Source organism: Uranotaenia lowii, chromosome 2, assembly GCF_029784155.1.
Source record: "Uranotaenia lowii strain MFRU-FL chromosome 2, ASM2978415v1, whole genome shotgun sequence".
In the NCBI taxonomy this organism is placed as follows: Eukaryota; Metazoa; Arthropoda; class Insecta; order Diptera; family Culicidae; genus Uranotaenia; species Uranotaenia lowii.
In genome coordinates this window covers 428,143,114-428,164,464 of record NC_073692.1, presented here as the reverse complement: position 1 = coordinate 428,164,464, position 21,351 = coordinate 428,143,114, and the positions used below count along the sequence as shown (strand labels likewise).

Genomic DNA, 21,351 nt, shown 5'->3' with positions numbered 1-21,351 from the left:
CTAAATACTTACGAGCATTTGTCGCAGCAAATCATGTAGCCATCATCATGGGTTAAATCACAGATACAACGCGTTATCGAATCGTCTTCCCCTTCGCCCTCCGGAGCGGTTTCGGTTTCCTCGCCAGCATCGTTGTCTAAATTATTAAAATTTCGCGAACCGGTACTGATAATTGAGTTTGCATCATCGTCTTGCTGTTGTTGTTGTTGTTGCTGTTTCTGATAAATGTAGTCGAGCACGCCACCACCGATGTGGGGTTCGCCGGTCGATGCAGTCGGCTGTATTTGGGAAGTGCAGACGGGTGTTGCGGAATTGGTCGTTGTAACGGCCATAGTTGCTTGCAAAGCGTTCAAGTTATGCTGAGTCAATGGTGCAGACCCGGATGCAATCGACATATTCAAACTGACCGGCAGAGGAGCAGATACCACGGATGAGGTGGGTACAAATGTAGTTCCACTCAGAACCGGAGATTTCGATTGCAGCTGTTGCTGTTGATGTATGTATTGATACAACGAGTGTGACTGTGATGGTTGCGATGATTGAATCGAATTTTGCTGGGAAATGTTATGCAACTGAATCATATGTGATGGAGCACCGTGTATAGTAGTTGTTAGTTGCTGCGGTATCGACGTTGAAGAGATTACCGGCGGTAACAACTGCTGATGCGAGGATGTGGCCTGTGTTTCAGGTAATTTTGGTTCCGGCATCGGCGCGAAATACGTGTGATCTTGCAGCACAGCTTGCAATACATAATACCTTCCGTTTGAGGTATCTACAGGTGCTGGCCTAACTTCCACCCCGACTAGATCATCATCTTCCCGATGGTTGTAGTTGTACGAAGGAGGGAAACCTTCCCGCAATGGAATGTTACCAGCATATGTGATAATTTCCGATGTGCTGCAAGATGGGAAAAATTGGTGCTTAAACCATACTACATCGGATAGTAAATTTCAAGGCTTGGAGTTTCAAAAGTTTTAATTTAGGCGAACGATTCTAACCCGATAACTAATCTCATTCTAATACGTTAGTCAAAAATATAACAAATTTTTACATTCGAATAATAGATAATACGTATATTAGTTATCTTGTCCCCAGATTCTAAGTGTTTTTACTTTTGTCAACTGTTGTTTTTAAATCGACAGAAAAAAAAATAAATATAGGTAAATAAGAAAACAAATTATCATAACTTACCTCGATCGTTTATCCTGCTTATCGTCGTAGAACCGAGCATCACTCGGATCATAGATAACGTTGGGAGCGGATGCAGCACTGTTAGAAGTGCTCGAGCTGCTTGTCGATGCCAATGGTGCACTATCGGAACCGTAGAAATTTAGCTGCGACGATTGTTTGTAGGACGAAGAGCCCACTTTGCCACCGCTGCTGCTATTGTCGGTTACGGATGATTTTTGAGACAAGCTCTGGAGCATTCGGGCCGAAGCTTCATCGGTCATCTGCTGTCCGTTAATATAAATGGGATCTTCTCGAGGTTGTTGTTGCTGCTGCTGCTGAACGCTGTTGGTACCATAGGAAACGGATGTCGGGTACTGGGTTTGCGGCCTAGAGGGTGAAGCCGAGTACTTTTGAGATGAGTTATTGTCCGTTTGATAGCTACTGCTGCTATTCCGTCCACGCCCCACGTTTTTTATTTTGATAGGAGAATTTGTCTGTAACTGGTTACCATCACTGGTATTAGCATATTTTCGACCAAGTCGACTAGTGGCCGTATACCCGGTAACAGTGACCGAAGGTATGGTCGTTTGATGGTCGCTACTATTGCTGCTACTAGTGCTATGCATAACCGACATTGGTGGTTCATACAAAGGTGCACTTGTGCCGGTGTAGAGATTATTCGAAGGTTGATGATAGCTGGTATTAGTTATTGACGACAATGACCGAGCCTGATAATGCGATGAACTGGTGTTACCGCCGGAGGCAATCGTTGTCGTTGTTCCGTAAGCTGAAGTAATGGTACCCAATGTGTTTGCAGATGATGGTGTGACGGATCGGAGTGGCGATTGATTTGGTGGTGGCTGTTGCTGCGGTATTTGGATCAGTTGGTTTTTCGATGATTTGTAGATTCCCTTAGTTTTACTCGTAGTAGCTGGAGTTCCAACTGATATTTGCATTTGTGACATTTGTGGTTGTTGTTGTTGAACCGGTAATGGTATTGGATTGTGGTATACAGCCTGCGCTGGAGACGTGGTGTAAATGGACGTCGATGTTGCAGGTTGTTGCAAAGGAATTCCACTAGCAGTAGAACTCTTAATGTAATATTGTGAATTGACACTGCCTGTCGAAGACGACATTTTTGTATTGTTTCGTACGGTTTTCAAACTAACGCTTACACTTTTACCCGAAGGTTTAGGAATAGCATTTTGTGCTATTGTGGTATTCTGTAGCATTTTGTACGAGGCTGTGGATTTGTTTTTGGTAGAATTAATTTTACCAATCGTATTGCTGGAATTTATCATCGCTGCAGTAGAGAGCGTTGACGATTTTACTTCTAATCCAGCTGGGATGTGCATATTGGTAGTTTCTTGATACTGATGAACGGTGTATTGTGACGTTGGTTGCTGATGTTGCAATGGCTGTGGCTGCGTTGAGTTCATAGCCGAAGTTATTTGAGACACACGCCCATTGCTTACGGAAATGGTAGAATTCGGTATTCGTGTTACCAATTGGATGCTACGGGGCACTGTCACTTTCTGTACAGAGCTTAGTGGTTGTGTTTGTTGAGAATATTGCTGCATTGCCGCCGAAGTTGTAATCAACTGTGTCTGTTGCTGTGCCGATTGCTGTTGTTGTTGGCCAATATGATTGTAAGGTTTTACCTTTGTTATTGGTACACTTATCAACTTGTTGGTACTTATTTTGCCACTAGATGTCAGGACATTGAAGTTTTTTCCACTAGCATCTACATAGCTAAAGGTTGGTGGCTGAGAATTTCCCTTCGACGAAACCAGTTGCACATTACTGAGCACCTGTACGCGGGAATTCGATTGATTTGAATCTCCAGGTATGATGTTCACTGTAGACAACTGGTTATTGCTATTGGTAGCGCTGTTGGCGTTGCTATTCGTCGAGTAGCTATTTATCATGTTTGAATACTGTATGCTACATTCTCTTGTCATTTTGAGTGCATTGGCATTGGACAACTGCTGCAAACTGGCAGCTGCTACGACATCGTTACTGTCTAGAATTTGATTTTCCAATATGACAATGTTCGGATTGGACGACAAAAGGTTACTACTATTGGTTGTAGTTGTACCACCGCCTCCGATTTGACTGCCGTGTGACGATGAAGTCGAATTATTGTTGGACGATGCTGTAGACATTGTTGTTCGTTTTCTAATCTCACATCAATTAGATCGTTCATCTAAAATAACTATTTCTGCAAGTGGAAGAAAACATAAGAAAGGTTCAGTTGTTTTATTAGCTTTCCTAAAAAGTTTTTAAAGCAGTCATGAAGATCTACCGAGCCAAGCATTTTAACACATTGTTCATGATTTAACATTTCAACAACCGTCGATTAATGATTTTTCTTAAATCTTTTGAGACTTTCAAATGAAAAATATTGGAAATAAAAACAATGAGATTAAACGGGTCTAACAATATTATGTAAACTTAATTCTCGATATTTATAGTAACATATAAAAAGTACACGATTCTCGTTATTTTATCAAAAAGAGGATTATGTGTTTTCTTAAACATTTCGGCACTGCAACCCTAAAATACCGTGCGTGGCTGTCTCTACCGAAGAGCAGATAGGGGAGATGGGGGCATAATGGCCACCTTAAGGAAAACGGTTATTTAACCATACAAAATAGCTATAATATGGAGGTTACATTATTGTTTCGTGTTCAGACACTTGAAAAGCCTATTCCCTAACGGGCTGAAACGTGAAAAACTAGATGAAAACGTTAAAAAATGCATTTTAAAAAATTTTGCAAAAAGCTGAAAACCAGCCACTGTGGAGGCATAATGAGAACCCCCCCTGAGGCAGTATGAGCACCATTAATCAGAGCAAGATGTGCGTTTTTGCCGGGGAATCTAGCAGCGAATTCAATTCGATGAAGTCAGGTAAGTCGTAGATTCATCAAACAAAGCAATAACAAAATAATCTAGGTCTGTTTGTAGAATACAAACAATTCACGCACGCTCATACATTAAGTGCTTTGTTCGGAGGATGATGCTACTAGCCGTATAATGTAACAATAAAAAAAATCGATCATGAATTGTGAATGGAAAAAAATCACCTCGAACAGAAATCTAACTCTAGTCTTTTGATTACCTCTCCGACACCTTACCAATAGGCTAAATTGTCGGATGAAAACTAGTCAAGGTGTGGCGCTATAAATCAATTTTAATTCGCTGCTAGATTCTACGGCAGAAAATGCTCATTATGCCTCGATAATATGGTGCTCTATATGCCTCTAGTCAACAAATTTAAGTAAAAACGTGTTTTAAAATTGATAAAAGTGAAAATTCAAAAATTTTCTGATGGTAAAAATTGAGAAACAATGTGTACATCATGTTGCAGTGCGTACATTATAGATCAAGGTTATTTTAAGATCATAAGAGCTTATTTCGTGGTGCTCAAAAATTATAATATTTTCGTAACTTGAGAACCAAGCTAGTTTTTTTTAAATATCTCTGTAAAGATGATAAGGAGATTCCTTTTTTTGTGAAAAATTAATACTATAGGAAGTACGAAACAAATCCTCATGAAAATTTATTTAAGAAAATACGCACTTTCGTAGAAAAGCGTAGTTCTCATTATGCCTCGGGTGCTCGTTATGCCCTCATCTCCCCTACTTCAACAGTTTCTATTCTAAAGCAATCTGAGCGTAAGCTTTTCAATGTTTTTTCTAATCGAAATGTTGATAATTTCAGTTATGTCGTTTAACATATCTGAATATGATTTTTTGCGTCTCATCATAGGTCATCGAAGACATTATTTCAAAGTTTTCACATATCTACTTCTCTTACCTTTTTTTTTATAAACAAAACGTGTATCCTGCACACTTTTTCACACAATCGATGTGTGCACTTCACCAAAGACCAGTCTATGAAATTGACGACTGCTCAATACAAGACAGATACTTTACTTCCTTTTCTTCTGAAAGGTTATTTAGCTGATTCACTTGTGTTTGTTCGTAGACTCCAGCACTGGATGGCGGGTCACCTATGCTGTGGCGATGATCTGGATGGCCTTTAATGTTCCAAATGTTCAGCGGCAAACCGGCCATGACAAAATGTTTCATATCAGGAAACCCTGAAGATCTGTAAATGATACGAACAAAAAGAATACTATTAATACACATATTTTGAAAGTTATCAATCATAACGTAATTTGAATTTGAAATAAAATCTAGCTTAGGATTTGAATCAAAACGCGATGACCTCTCGCCCAGACTCTGAGCGTTATTTTTTAATCTCAACAGTTTGATGCAAACAAAACAGATTCCACTAATAAAATGTCGGATGTGTTCTTGTTGTTACAGGTCCGGCTCACTGATTTCAGAAGCTCTGTTCTGCCAGCGATTCAATTCAAACAAGCCGCGTATTGAGAAGCGAGCCGAGCGTATCGTGACAAAATCTGCTTCGTGGTTTTTGTTAGCAGAATATTTGGGCTTGTATTTCGCGCATATTTGTACAACATTCTTTCCAGCGCGAAGGAAAAAATGAATAAATGCGTGCGTGTCTGTGCTACTGTCGCTGCTTCACTCATTGCACAATTTGTTGTACAAAGCTGTCGCTTTTTTCATCCTATCGTTCATAATACAAAGGTTGCATTTCATCAGTTGGACCAACTGTCTCTAAAAGCTGTGTCGATTTTTTTCGGGATGAAGATGAAAATAACAGCATGAAAAAAGTGTGGAGTAAGAGGGAGTAAGAGCGGTTGAGAATAAACATAACTGCACCAACTCACAAGTACTGCTGAACGAACGAGCACAGGAAATATGAAACTCTGACTTCTTCCAGTTACGTTTGTTGGCGTTTTTCTCATGACGAATGTATGTGAACATCTTTTGCATCGGCTCTAGTAGAAGCTATAATTTTGGATTTACTAGGTACCTACTCTTCGTCTGATTCTCTTCCTTCTTTTATGTTAGCTAAAGCTCTGGAGGTCAACATCTTCAAGGAAGAAACGTAAAAAAGGTTTTATACTCATTGCCTTGAACATAGAGAGCTTAAAGCAGGCAAGATAATAATGTTTCTCAGAGAGGACATAAACACCTAGAAGCCCAGAAATTGAAATGCAAATTAACTGGATATTACGTCAAAATTTATTTAAATTGTTCAGCTACATGGTGTACACGTATTGCTGGAAGAACAACAGAGGCAGAAAATTTCCCTTGCAAACAACACTTCATTTGACCATACCGAATCGACAGACAGAATGGTTCATTCCGAGCACAAACTTCGAGGAGCACAACACTTTCTAATATGAATATTGTAGCAAGATACACCCGTTCATTTGAAATCGCTTGAGGCTAGCTTTGGCTTAGCGACATTCACCCATGCAAAAGTTTTGACTGCAGTTTCAGCCGAATGAGATAGTAAGCCTCTATACGGTGAACCAAAAAATAAACTTATCAAAATATACACACATCGACGATAGGATAAACAAGAGGATTGATATAGATGGAAGAGAGCAGATTTAAAAACATGCGCATTTTAGTTCTTCCTAAACAAAAAAAATCCATTTCCGCTCATTTCTGCTGCGCACCCACACGGTCTGATGGACTGGAGGTTCGCTGCATGCAATGGCCCACATTATAGTTTGTCTGTTGTTTTAATCTCTATATTAACTGAACGGCCGAAATGGATCGGTCCCTCGTCAAATGCCACATCAACTCACAGTTTTGCATCGAACACCAACCAGTGGTTCTCCGCCGTCGTTTTCATACTTATTTCGCTTTTCTGTCAGTGATGGCGCTGTGTTTTCACTTCTATAGGAGAATAATATCTCAGTTGTTGGAACTTTGCAACTGAAAATTCGCGCACTCGCATTACATTTAGAATAAAAAACGTAAACATAAATGGAAAAGATACATGTCGACAGCCTTTTGCAGTCGTAATCAATATTATTATACGGACATGTATGTCGATGTGCGTTCAATAAGGCAAGTATTTAGTTCCGACTAGCGGACCTGAAACTGCGTCGTTGCAGTCGATTCATATTCCATCGATTGAACTGATGTAGGTTCACTTATACCGTATTTTTTTTCACCTGGAGGCAAACTAGAGGCAACCTAGGTTCGCTCTAACTGCTGTCATCGTGCTCATTTATTGCTCGAGAGGCAACCTAGGTTCGCTCGAAAAAGGGACGGAGTCGCCCTGAGAAAAAAGTCAGTTTTGCGAGAAGTTCACCAATACTCTCAACGTTGTTGTCAAAACATTAAACAGCTGTTTTTGGCTGAAAACAAAACAGTTGAAATAATGAACGGGAAAATGATTATTGCCGCGATTTTGAACCTCTCAGCCAAGCAAAATCGTACTATCTGCAGTCCAGTGCAATCCGGACACAAAAAACGGCAATCCGGATGTTAAGAACCGAATGAAGAAATCCAGAAGGGAGAACAAAATGACAGCTGCATGTAAACATTGCGCTCGTTCTCACGCACACCTACGTATGGAATAACTCGAAACCCGAAACTTGCTTTTTTATTCTGACGGTTCTAGAGCCAAATCCGGAATCAAAAAAAAAATACGCCTTAATTTAATTGACTCTAACCGACCACCCAACCAAAATCGTGATGTATGTTTCTATTCTCCACCAAGTCATAAACCGCGAGCAGTGTAAACTCACCAACACACGTTCGGTAGTATTCTTTCAGAATGGTGGGACAAAATGGATTTGTGAATTTAACTTAAAAACAAACTTAACTTAAAATTAATCAACAAAATACTTGAAAATGTGTTTGTAAATATTTTTATGATGATTACTCTTAAGTTATCCGATAGAGTAAGAAATACGGGGATCATAACACCCTGTACATATTTGCAAATTGATGCGAATACCACATGGCAGTCATCTGGGACCAACGGATTTCATAATAATATGTTTTTTTTTGCTGGGATTTCCATCCTTTGGGATGATTCATTCCTTATAACATTTGCTGTTCCCCATGTAATAGATTACGTAATTTTGTTTCCGCCATGTATCAATTAATATGAAGTCGGAAATTGTAGATTGATTTGCGGATTTTTCACCACCGTGCGCGTTTTCCTGTGAGGGTGTGAGAGTTTATGTGTGCCTGCGCACTATCTTGTTTCGCTGATTTTTATTCACTGGTGGGTATTACAATTGTTGTGGAGAGAAAAAACAACTACATTAATAGCTTCTAGTTGGACCACCATCTATCTATAGTATCGGGACGGATCTACGGAGTAAAAAGTTTCGTACTTGCACGGCAGACCGATATGGTGCTCTCGTAGGAGAAGTTTACTATACTGGAATCACGAAAACGCAAATGTCCGAACTGTTCTATCCTCCACTAAAATCAGCAAGGAATGATACAACCTTTACTTTGGGAAATCACTCGAAAGTGATTTTATCTCTTCGATATGCATATGTTCTAATAACGTAATCCAATTAAAAAAAAATCAGAATAAATTTTTGAAAAATTATCGTTTATCTCCAATTTGCATATTTGTAATAGCAAAAATTTACGCAAAAGTTAATAGAATTTTAAGGACCTTTTAATTTCAAACCACAACTTCTTAGCTGCTTGTAGTCCCCGATACACCAATCAATTGGAAAATAGTAACGAAATCGTAATGATGACGGATTTATTTTTAAAACTGCCAACGAAAAAATTGTAACAAGATAAAACGTATTCAATTCGTTGCTCTTCTGATATAAAAATAACAAATACACGCGAGCAATCAAAGCCCCCGTGAAACTTCGCTGGCCCTTGTTATTTTAATTTGCTCTATACATGAAAAGTAAAGAATCATTGCTCTATCGACGTGTAATTCGTAGTTTTTTTTTCATTCAATCTTGGCGAGTTAGGCAGTGTTTTTGCACTTGTCTTTGTTCTTGCGGGACGAATTTGGTCGAGGGGCTAAACTCGATTTTTTTTTTCACTCAAGCTCCGCAGCGCCAATGCGCTGATGAAATACGAGGCACAATACTGCACACACACGTCGGGAACGCTGCGCTGTTGATTGGATGGAAAGGAATTTCGACGGAATACAGACAGTGCTGTCATCCAATCGTCAGTTGTAGTTGATTTTTAGGAATTAGTAAAGTAGGATCAGTGTCTCAATACTTTATTATTATATTTTTTTTGTAACTTCTTTATTTGAAACTGCTCATACCATTCTCTTTAGGCTTTAAGGAGCTAAATTGTTTCTTTTCGAGGGATTGCAATCGAGAGAGAATTTTTTGCATTTGGAATGGTTATGATCAAAATTCGACAACTGCTTCACAAATTGCAACAATTTGAAACATTTGGCACATTTTCACTGTCTCTGAGCACTGGTTTCTCTCATTTTAACTCAAACCTCCTCGAAGGGAGTCTATTAAATTCGTTATGGCGACAAGATGGACCTCACACGACCAAACAATATGCTCCACACAAATTGCTGCCAGAAATGTCAGAACGATACAGTACCGCGTCTAAGGAATAAGGATTGGACATGAGACGGGAAAATATACAAATAGAATCCCGACTCAGGTCCAACCTCGTAAACCAGGGTTTAAGGCCTACCATCGGGATAATCGAGTGGAACCACCGACCCAACTCATCCACGTTCCATCTGCGCTGCCAATTGACAATGGAGTTTTTTCGAACCAAAAAGTAAAATTCATTGAAGACGATTTCACGCTAGTACGTGTCGCCTCAAATCGCCCCCACCTTTGCCAGAGAGTCTGCTTTTTCATTACCCACGAGCAATGCGAGGGAACCCAAACAAAGGTGATGGTAAAGCGACGTGCTTCAACAGAACTCAGACTATCTGTTACAATAGAGTAGTGTCCAACAGGCCGTGAAGCAACGCTGTCCAGAGCCCAGTGAATAGCTGCTAACTCTGTATGTAACATATACAGAGCATGGTAACTGGAGACTGTAAGAGGCGCTACAGATTTCGTTAAGCACATCATATCCCGTTGATTCCTCCATTAGAGATCCATCGGTGGAGTATATTTTATCAGCATCAACGTGTCTATATTTAGCATCGAAAATTCTTGGAATCAGAAGTGTTCCATGTGAGCCCGGGGATCCACGAATTTCCTGCTGCATAGACAAATCAAACTGGACAGAAGAGTTGTCGTAGTCTGGGATGCAAACACGAATTGGAGAGTAAGAAGAAGGATTAGTTCCGTTTTATGGGGAGATGGTTGTTTCCAAAGCCCCAAAGCCCAGGTTGACAATCTGTCTAAAATATCTTGTAAAGGCCCGTGCAGATGAGAATCTGTAGATCCTGTTACCAATACCACACCGGCAAGCACTTATTGTAGTATGCCAACTTTGTATACTGCACGTTTGTTGCAATCAAAGCAACCCGTTTATTCTACTCGACCAGAAAGCTGTCAGAGGGTGAAAAAAGTCGCGTCATAAAATAAGACCAGCTCATCGGTTCGGCTGTTCCGGCATTTTCAGCGCTCTAGATTTGAAGAAAAGGTGTTTTTTTCGGTGTTGTTTGTCCAATTTCGGCGCGGCTGAAGCAGTCTTCCGAAAATCAATCAAAACAAACACTCAGGATGCGTTTCCTGTTGGAAACATTCTGATTGTACAATGGGATAGCGCCTCTCGCAACTGCTTCGCCTGGCTGGTATGCAATCTCGATCAGCGCTCCTATCAGCTATGCAAACCGAGGCGCATCATTCAGAATCATCGGTTTAGCAAACATCGCATATCGGAGATGAGTGAGATACAAACTGATCCATTCTGAATGTAGCTCACTCAGTATCTGCCTGAATTATATGAAATTCAAAATTATTTTTTGCAGCACGAGAAAAATCAAACAGTTGTGCGGGACACCATAAATTCTCAGTAGTTTTAACGTGGCGGACGACAGTTTATTAAGAGAACTTGTAAAAATTGAAAAACACGGTGAAAGTGAACATCTTTCCCTCACAAACACAACTACAATTTGATTTTGATCATACTGATGTTAAAAAACGTTATAACAACAAATAAATTTATTAATTTGCTATTTATCAAATCAAACAAAATACGCTAAGGATCGGCTTCATGTATCACTCACTCACTGCCTGATCGAAGACCAACAAGATTAGCATGCATTGCGCATTGGTGAGATTCCAATTTGATGATGGTGCTGCACTGTTTTGACAGCAAGCATCGTGCAAGGTGATCTGTATTTTAGCGATGAATTGAACGATCGATGATCGGGTAGGTCCAGTAGAAATCAATAACGAAACCCGACCGCTGTACGTTCAGCTGCGAAGTGCAATCAGAAACAATCATTGAAAATGAGTGATAATCGGAACATTGGGCTGAAGTATGCGAAGGACCACTTCGATTGGGTCGGTCCGGAAAAGGAGAAACTATGGAGAAATGTGCTGTGGTCGGATGAGACCAAAGTGAACCTCATCGGCTCGGACGGAAAGAGTTGGGTCCATCGCCCACTCGGCTGTGCGTATATGCCCCAGTATACAAATAAAACATTCAAACATGGAGGAGGTAGCATCATGGTGTGGGGGTGCTTTTCTTGGTACGGGGTGGGTCCCTTGTACTGGATCGACCGGATTATGGACCAGCACCTCTACGCCCAGATACTTCGGGAAGTAATGCTGCCACACGCCGAGTGGGAGATGCCCCTAAAGTGGCAGTTCCAGCAGGACAACGACCCCAAACATACCGCTAAAACGGTTAAAAAGTGGTTCCAGGATAATAAGGTAGACGTTATGGAGTGGCCAGCACAGTCTCCTGATCTCAATCCCATAGAGAACCTATGGGAAATAGTTAAACGTAAGGTGTACACACCGGAAAATAAAAAAAACAAGCAGCAGCTGTGGAAGAGAATCCAGGCGGTGAGAACGTGCCAAAAGCTGGTGGAGTCGATGCCGAACCGGGTGCGAGAAGTGATGCGTAATAAGGGTTATACCACCAAGTACTAACCCTGCAAATCGATCACGGTATGAATTTCCTTTTTTTTAACTTTTTTTTTACCATGAATTCTAAAGCGGTCCTATTTTATGTCAAGTTATTTTAGTCAGTAAGTATGATTAGAACGCATTTTTAAATAAAGGACAAATTGTTTTAACTACGGATGATTTTAATTTCTTCGAAGAATGCAATTTACAATTTGTAAATGGTTTGATGCACTTAAATGGAAATTTTTTTCTCAAAGTTTTGTCACTTTCTGTTTTGGATTGAGCTGTGGTCCTATTCTATTGCCCGACACTGTACCTGCTCTCATTTAATCCATGGAAAAAGCGCAGACCTGTCATGCTGAGCGCATTGGAAAGCGCGACAAAGCTGATGCCAGGGTGTTTTAAAGCGCGACAAATAGGAAATCCAATAGGAATCTTGTTTTTTCTCGGTTTGAAGCAGTGATTTCGGGTTTTAAGCACAATAGTTCGAAGATCCGTCCGAATTTGTGATAATAAACTAAATAATATCTTAATCGACGAGAAAATTTTTATAAATTCTTAGTTCCCGCAAAAAAAAAACAAAGAATTTTGTCGGTTGAAATTTTGGCATTTTCGCAATCCGGATCATGATCTGATGAGTTTTTAATGGCTTCCGAAAGAAAGGAGACGATTCCAAGAATTATCAGATGTAGAGAACAGTGGTGTGTATCTACTAGATAAATCTCGCGTGAGCTTTCATTACGTCGAATGAAACAAAATTTGAAAAACTTAGATATTCACTTAAAAAGCTTCATTATAACATTATCTACCTATGTGATTGATAAAACAATCAATTTAAACCCTTTTAATATATAAAATTTAAGACTTTCAAAATGACGAATGAAACAAAACCTTGATTGCCAATTTCAATGTTGCTTACGTCCCTTCTTCCAAACGGCGAATGTGCAGAGGAAGAAAAACGTAGCACATTCGCTATGGATTCCATGAGCAAACAAGTGTATACAGGTTGAGGTTATCAGAATATCAAACCTGGCAATGAATATTATTTCAGATTCTTGTTTTCAAGCGTCTTAAATCGATACTCAAGCCGGCTTTCGAACGCTGTAAAATAGTGCAGCAAGGAAAAGAAACCGAACAGCAGCAGTAGCAGCAAACATAACAACTAACAGCAGCAGGCTGATCGGCAGCAGCCTGCTGCTGTGTCACATAATCACCCGATTCACTATGCCGAGAAAATTGAAAATTTACCGGTAATTGCCTCAGAAACATTTGGGCGTAAGTGCAAGTTGAACGAATCAAAGGACGAATGAGACAAATTTCCCCTCCAGCTGATCGGCAACAGAAAGCTGATCAGCAGCAGCGAGCTGGTTTGACCGATGGCGCACCCGATTCACACATTTCATTATGCATTTACTCACACCAATTTACCGCGACACTAGATTATTTCACAGCCACTATGCCGAGAAAATTGAAAATTTCCCATAGAGTTTGCATCAGAAACATTTGGGCGTAAGTGCAAGTTGAACGAATCAAAGGACGAAAGAAAAGAGACGAATGAAACAAATTTCCCCTCCAAACGACGAATGTGTTCAGACGTATGAACGATTTATGTTTGAATATGTCGTATGTTCCTATATGATTAAAAAATAGCTCTAAAAATTGCAAAAAATTAAATTCATAATGTGGAATATCTAAGACTATTAGTTTCCATGAATATTGCTTATTTTTTGAAGGGTTATCGGCGAAGGAATAAAATTAGGATTTGAAAAACACTCTGCAAATTTCAGAAGCGTTTTTCTCGATTCGGTGTTTCTGTTTCATTCGACGTAATGAAAGCTCACGCGAGAAATGATAATTTGTAGTGAATTTGAAAAGCGCCATGGCGCGCCAGCATGAGGCTGATGTCAAGCTGAGGCGACAAGAAGCGCGACACGTTCACACGACATACCTGCTCTCATTTCTAGCGTAACATTTCATAAGGGCGAAACTAGCAGTTAGCTCGAAACGAGAAAAACGAGTTTGAAATTTCGGAACATCTAATCAAATCCTATTTAAAAAATCGACCACTTTTTGTTCAAAAAATTCAATAAAAGGGGATTATATTCACTTATTGTTCGTTGGTTATCAAAATCTTTAATTTTTTCCATTAAATTTCAGAGATTTCCAAGTTTCGTCTTTTTTTGTTTTCGATTTCAGTTACGCCTGCAAGTTTCGCCCAATTGATCGGCCGTTTTTGTTTTGGTTTTGAAGTTTGGCCCATTGGTCCAACACGCAAAAACTAATTAGGCCGTTTTGTCACACACGGTCAACTCAGTTACGCCTATTGGCCCTACACGAATAGAAAAATTCACCCCATTTTTAATAGGCGTAACTTCACGTTCCAACAAAAATGCATCAACAGGAAGTTTCGCCCAATTGAATTTTATTAATTTTTTGAAAGTTTTAAGTGATTTTAAGATGAAACCGCGTTAATAAGGTAAAATGCAACCGCGTACATCCGGAATGGCCGTTAACTCGATTTGTTTACATTTGGCAGTTTCGCCCTTTTTAAATGTTACGCTAGATTTGATCTCCATGGAAAAAGCGCAGACCTGTCAGGCTTCACTACATGGGATAATGCTTGGAATCGTCTCCTTTCTTTCGGGAGCAATTAAAAACTCATCAGATCATGATCCGGATTGCGAAAAGGCCGAAATTTCAACCGACAAAATTCTTTGTTTTTTTATGGGAACTAAGAATTTATGAAAATTTTCTCGTCGATTAAGATATTATTTAGTTAATTATCACAAATTCGGACGGATCTTCGAACTATATTGTGCTTAAAACTTGAAATCAATGCTTCAAACCGAGAAAAAACAAGATTCCTATTGGATTTTCAGCATGACATCAACCTTAGGATGTGTGTTTCTTCACACTTACGTCTCATTTCATTTTTATCTAAATACTAATAATAATAATGTGATTATCATATGCCACACATAAAATTTATGTTCAAAATATGAAGCTTATATGATATTCAATATCACATAAATTCTATGATTTTCATCTTTGAAAATTTTCATGTTTTCAAAATGGCCGTCCCGAAGAAAAAGTTTGCGTACCCGTTGTGTCAACTAATTAGGTGAGTAATGGTATAACAAAGTGAATCTTCATTGAACTATTCTATTCTCCCGCGCAGGAAACTACCCGCATAGCATAGCATACGATACTCCATATCTTCCATATTATTCCGTTCTGATTACATTAATAGTAACGTTCCAAGGTGTGTCTTGGCTCAATGTGCATTTGCTAGAACGGATATAATATTATTTATGAAAGATACAATTAATTTTATGAAGAGGTTAACCACCGTAATTTTTGTTTGTTACTTACTTGGTTCGTCCGCACTACAAGTTCTCGCTTGTGGGGCGGACCACGCTAAGCCTACTAATGTGTGGTGGTAGATGCAACTCTATCTGTATCTACCACTTCATAGTAGTAGGCTCGTGAGGAACAAAAATTTGGTATGTGATGGTAATGCTTCTAGACAAATTCTAACCGCTCATTTTCACCATCTTTCATTTCTTCTAACCTCCTATCCATCACGCAGAAAAATATATTGTATAATCAAACAAATTTTGGTCGAAAATAATAAAAATTTTTTTTGGGAAAAAGCACAAATATATTTTGAATCCATTTTATAAAATAAAACGATTCAACTTACACTTATCGTTTTTGTCAAAATAATATATGCCCTTTTTGAAAATGAACTCAATTTATTGTCGAATTATTACAATTTTTGGGTGAAAATTAAAGAGCGTGTGCAATTCAAAATAACGAAATTCTTTTCGTTCATAATTACAAAATGTTTTTGGTTTGTTAAAATCCATTTTTATTTTTCAATAAATGTAGAAGAAGTACTGCAGTTTCAATATTTTCTAATTAAATTATTCATTCATAATTTGTTTATAATATTTATTCACAATTTAATTTATACAAAACATAAAATTCACTGAATTTGAGAATCGTGCTGCTGCTTCCATAAGAAATCTCTGGCCCTGGAGCATTCGTCATCCGTCTGCTGTAGACGAGTCCCGCAGCGATTGTTCCGGAGCCCGTTGTGAGTGCTGCAACAAAATAGAAATTAGTCAGCCGAGCTGGAAGCTGATTTTTTTTACTAATTACCTTGATAGTGGGGTCAGATTGAAAATTGCTATGACCGACTTCGCGTTTCGGGTTGATCTCCTACCCAACTGTTAACTTTTCAAGGGTCTTTCGTCGGTGGTAAGGACCACCGGCTGAGCATCAATCCGGCAGAAGAATCATCTGCAAAGAAAGATGAATATAGAAAGAATAATAATGAAATACTTAGAGGCTACGGTGATCAATTGCAACTTACATTTTCCAGGGACACGCTTGGACCTAAAGATTCCATGTTTCGAAGCAGCAGCCGCTGCGATTCCACGAGCCATGGCTTCGAACGACCTCAAATTCGCCATCTCACTTTTCCCGTTTGAACTTGCTTATTTTTCTTCTTTGCTCATTATTATTTCGTTTTGACGTCTGCTAAAAATCACGTTTATTTGAATAACCTAATCTTTAGTTAATAATAAACCAAATTCGAAATTTGAAAACTAAAATTTTTTTTTACTAAAATAATACTGCCCTCTCCAATACACGATGGCTTGGGTAAAATTAATAAAACATCGGATTTCGTTTCGAATCGTATTATATATAAAAGCTACTCACTTAATGTGCATTGATACCACAAAATTAAATAACAATACGTTTTGTTAAATCGACTCCCCGTTCTTTTTCTGCGTGATCTATATAAAAATTTCATAATCTTTAGATGTCCCTACTAAAAAGGACATCACTTTTCACCGCTAGGCCGATAAATCAAAGTAACGATACAATTAATATTCTAAGAAATAAATTGATTATTTTTGCAACGCGTTGAAATGATTAAAAATTATTTCATAAAGATACAGTGAATAGTTTTAAAAATAAAATGATTATTTTAGCAACACGCTTCCCCTTTTCTGCTGTCAGACTACACGCGGTCGGATTTCAGTAAAAAAAAAACAAATACTTCGAGCAGTTCGCGTAAATTTAACGGGCTGTGGTTGTGGCCAGATCCCGGCCTCCGAAGAATCAAAACAGCGCGAGGTAATAGTGGTATGTTCAACCACTTGAAAAAAAGTTTTTATAATGATTCTTTCTTAATCATTTGTCTTAATTGGACATTTATTCAGGTTCGGAGGAAAAACCCTGGAGCCAAAATAAGCTGGAAGCAACACCATCGTAGCAGCAGCGCGAAGCTGGTAGGGAGAGAATCGGTTGGAAGTGCATTATTTATTTTAGAAAAATCCCGACAAAGACTCCTGGAAATTGATGTGGATCCGAATTCCAATTTTCGTTCCAGGGAAATAGGAACGCGAGACAAATGTACGTGTTATGCAAGGACGAGGAAGAACAAAATTCATTGTTATGCAGTTATAATGCCGGATTCATAAATAAAATTGAATATGTATAATCAATTTGTATTTTCGTCCGACAAACGAATTAGTACATTAAAAACCCCTTTGAGTAGGCAAATTTGTAAACGCCTTATGTTTTAGTACAATGTAGGCTCATAATATTCATGTGTGGAATTTTAGAACTTTTGCGCACCGTAAATATGTGAACTGTGAAATTTTTCATCTGCCCAATTTCCTATCGGGAAGTCTTTGATCGAAATGGCAGCACTGCATTTCAACTGGATGTGGCAAAAGAAAAAGCAAGATCGTATGTGTGTGTTCCGGTGTCTATAGCTGAATTCACCACCACACATCCAATACGGAATCGACGTAGGTTTACTCACAAACACCAACTTAATTTGCCTCCGTCTAGCTGGTGTTATAAAATACACTATAACGGCAATTACGCGAAATTGACTTTTTGTACAATTTTTTTCATCTTTTCAAATCAAAATTCAACGTTCTAATCGATGACACAGTGAGGTAATAATCGAAGTCTCTGTACATGGGAGCATTTGGCTACAAAAAAATGGAAGGTTTGCATTTCCAGTGTGGTGGAGGAACGGTTTCTCTCTGTCGACATCATCGATTGGAAAACTTTGGCTGATGACGATGCCTTCTTTTATTGATGTTTTGCTTCCTCTTGCGCTTGTCGGGTTTTCTGTCTTGATTTCTTGTTGGCATTGGTTTCCTTTCTTCTTATTCTCGATATTCCATCAGACTGGCACGACCACAGATAGAATCAGTAGCAAAATAAGTTGAAAAAACGGCGCTCATTCCATTAATATTGCAGTATTAAGCAACAAAAAATGGCAATGATTATAATTATGGCTACAATTCTAGATTGAATACAGCAGAAGCAAAAATTATTGTAATATTCTAGTAGCAGTAACAGTAGCAATAGCAACAACAATATGAAGTTTTTTTTTCTGTCATCAATACGTTTTGCTGGGGTTTTGTTGCGTAATAAACGGAGCATAATTTTATCATACGTTCGAAAATTCAAGGAGTTTTGCACGGCCAGCTTAGATCGTTCAAATTAATATAAGGATTTAGTTTGATTGTATGATATGAAAATTTTGCATTTTAGTAGCTTTGCGTCCATTATTTCAACTAGAGTGAGACGGAACAAAAATTCCATCGTTTGCTTGACCCAATCTTTGGTCGTTTGGTACATTTTTCTTCAGCCGTTTTGCTCTTTCTCTCAGCTCTTCGATCGCTGTCCCGTTGTCCTATCCACTGCCTTTTCCTTTTCCTGTTGTTTCCTTTCTTCTACATTTTCAGTGCTCCGTGGCCTTTTGTGAACGCAAAAAAAATCGACTCATCGCATCATTCTTCGATCTTTTGCTTCTTTTCATCTTTTTCATTCGATTTTTTCTTCATCCAGACGAGCCCGCTCTATATAAGCATTTTTCTTCCACATACGCTTTTCATCGTCATACCCGACATTTTCCAACTTTCCCTCGACACCATTCACGAAGGGAAAAAGATTTTCTCCATCATCAAACCCAATCACCATCATCAAATTCTTACCTCACGAAAACGGTGAATTTTTCACTTTTCCATAAAACAACACACCAACACTGAAGCACTCGTTTACACAAACGGAATAATGGAAAATAGGAGGAAGTCGATGGTGGCTTTTTTCGCAGCAATAGCACTAATATATACCCACCATTAACGCAAAAGAATCCACCCAAAATATTGCCAAAAAAAACTTAGAAAAACTCTACTCAATTTCCCATCCGTTTAGGGCAAAAAGTAAATTTTGAACCATTACCCCAGATCGAACCGAGAAAAGCCAGCTCGACGGAAAAAAGAAAATCCTACATTCTGCTAAAAGGGATGAAAAACAGAACCAATCCTACTTACGTTTTTTCCTCTACACTTTGTCCAGATTGCTCGCTGCTACGGTCTGGCTCAATTTCACAATCAAAATTCTAATACTTCTGGCACTGGCAAACTAAGAAAAACACTCTATTTCACTAGACGGACATAACCCACGACTATTACTCGCTGAAAATCTTCTGAAAAACCGAGACCGATTTCGAGTTTGGAGTTTTTCTGATGCGAGCTTCTTTGAGGCTGCTTTTACTTTTTCTCCTCTGCTGCTCTGCTTGCGTTCTTCTTCGACGTAGTCTTTTACTTTTCGCTTCAAATTAACGCCCGTATTCGCCCCGTTAAAATTCGCCCAATCGTCACGTCCGGTGCGAAAATGCTTTCAAGAAAGAAAAGCCCACCCGAAAAACTCGTGCTGTATTAGGTCAGGTGTCGGCCGTTCTTGAAAGGTTATTAGAAAATGTTGGGCAAACATCCAGCAGACGTTGGATAAGATAACTCAAGCGGGCTACATAAAAAAGCCTGTTTTAAACGAGGGGTGTTATAAATTGAGAATTTTCTCGAAAGATTGTTTTATGTTTTTTGGAATTTTAACCTTTAACACATCCTCTAAATTTTCTTGAAAGAAGAATGCGGGATATCCCATATGGTGCGGCCGCATCCCGATGTGCCGAAGAAACAGAAACACCGAACCTACACGCAGCGAAAAGTTTTTTTTCTTCAAAGAAAAGTTCCGCAAAACATAGAATTTTTTTCGTCGATTTTGGAATGAATAAAAATTAACTTGGTTCAATTACATTTTTCCTAGCATCGAAGGAATGTTTTCCTTAGAATCAAAAAATGCACTTTGTTTCAAAATCTTAAATACTTCGATTTAAAATCTCAAATCTCTTGAATCTATAGCATTTTTGTTTGGGGCCGTTCAGATACCACGTGGACAGAAAAATGAGATTTTTGACCCCCTCCTCCCCCTCCGTGGACAAGCGTGGACATTTGGCTAACCCCTACCCCGGATGTGCACGTGGACACAATTGAAAAAGTTTTTATTTGAAATACCTATAATTTGACAGTTAGAAAACACTACTGTTTGCCTTTTTGTTATAGAAATGGCTGATTTTGTAAAAGCGATTAAGAATGTCTTGATATTAAAAAAATTCAAAATTTTAAATTTCTTAGTTATCATAATTATAATTATGATAATAATTATGGTAATAATATAATTATCACTTAATTTCAAGTAGCTACTTATTGTTTAAACTTAAACTGGGAAAGTATGCCATTTAAAGATTCTTAATATTTATTCAACTTTAGAAAATATTTTGAAAGTAAGTATGTCCACGTGGACATGACCCAAACCCCTACCCCCCTCTCCGTGGACAAGCGTGGACATTTCCATACTCCCCTCCCCCCCTAAGTTGTCCACGTGGTATGTGAACGGCCCCTTTGATGTAATAAATTTTCCTTTATTTCCAAGTTATTTTGATTTTAATTTGGAATTATCTATTCTTTGATCTAATTATTTTCTTTAGATTCTACAAAAATAGTACCATAAATATTCTATTTCGAAAAAAAAAATTTCAAAAAATTTATAAGTTTTGCCCTCATAGTTTCCATTCCGGAATGTATAGGGAAGGTAACTAAGCGTTGCATGGTTGATCCAGCTGTTCCAAATAATTGTATAACTATTATAGTAACTGTTTGGTAACAGTTTTTTTTTTTATTCGGCTAGCAACTCAGAACCAATCGTCACAAGTACATTAATTCAAAATTTGTGTATATATATTCAACTGAAAATCTCAGTATTTCAAATTTTGTTTCGTTCGACGTAATGAAAGCTCACGCGAGATATATGTACACTCAGAAAAATACTATTATGTATGCCATAAGATTCTCTTATGAAGTGGCGTCATAAGAAAAATTAATGAAATTCATAAGATTGCCTTA

General features: G+C 38.5%; 2 protein-coding genes across 5 annotated transcripts in view; one reads left to right on the top strand and one right to left on the bottom strand.

Annotated features, from left to right (window-relative positions):
• LOC129741032 (uncharacterized) overlaps positions 1-19,686 on the bottom strand; it is a 28,296-nt gene extending 8,610 nt beyond the window's left edge. For 2 of the 4 annotated variants that reach the window (XM_055732729.1, XM_055732733.1), the window contains exons 1-4: positions 19,441-19,686; positions 4,990-5,283; positions 1,192-3,391; positions 13-897 (exon numbers count right to left, since the gene is read on the bottom strand). In XM_055732729.1, the coding sequence (XP_055588704.1) occupies positions 13-897; positions 1,192-3,335 (3,029 nt within the window). In that variant the 5' untranslated portion in view covers positions 3,336-3,391; positions 4,990-5,283; positions 19,441-19,686. Of the gene's footprint in view, positions 1-12; positions 898-1,191; positions 3,392-4,989; positions 5,284-6,387; positions 6,406-6,865; positions 7,078-19,440 lie in introns of those variants that run through there. The other 2 variants (XM_055732730.1, XM_055732732.1) reach the window with 2 other exon arrangements.
• LOC129743507 (uncharacterized) overlaps positions 17,788-21,351 on the top strand; it is a 13,220-nt gene continuing 9,656 nt past the window's right edge. Inside the window, exon 1 of the mRNA XM_055735539.1 lies at positions 17,788-17,836. Within this exon, the coding sequence (XP_055591514.1) occupies positions 17,788-17,836 (49 nt within the window). The remainder of the gene's footprint in view (positions 17,837-21,351) is intronic.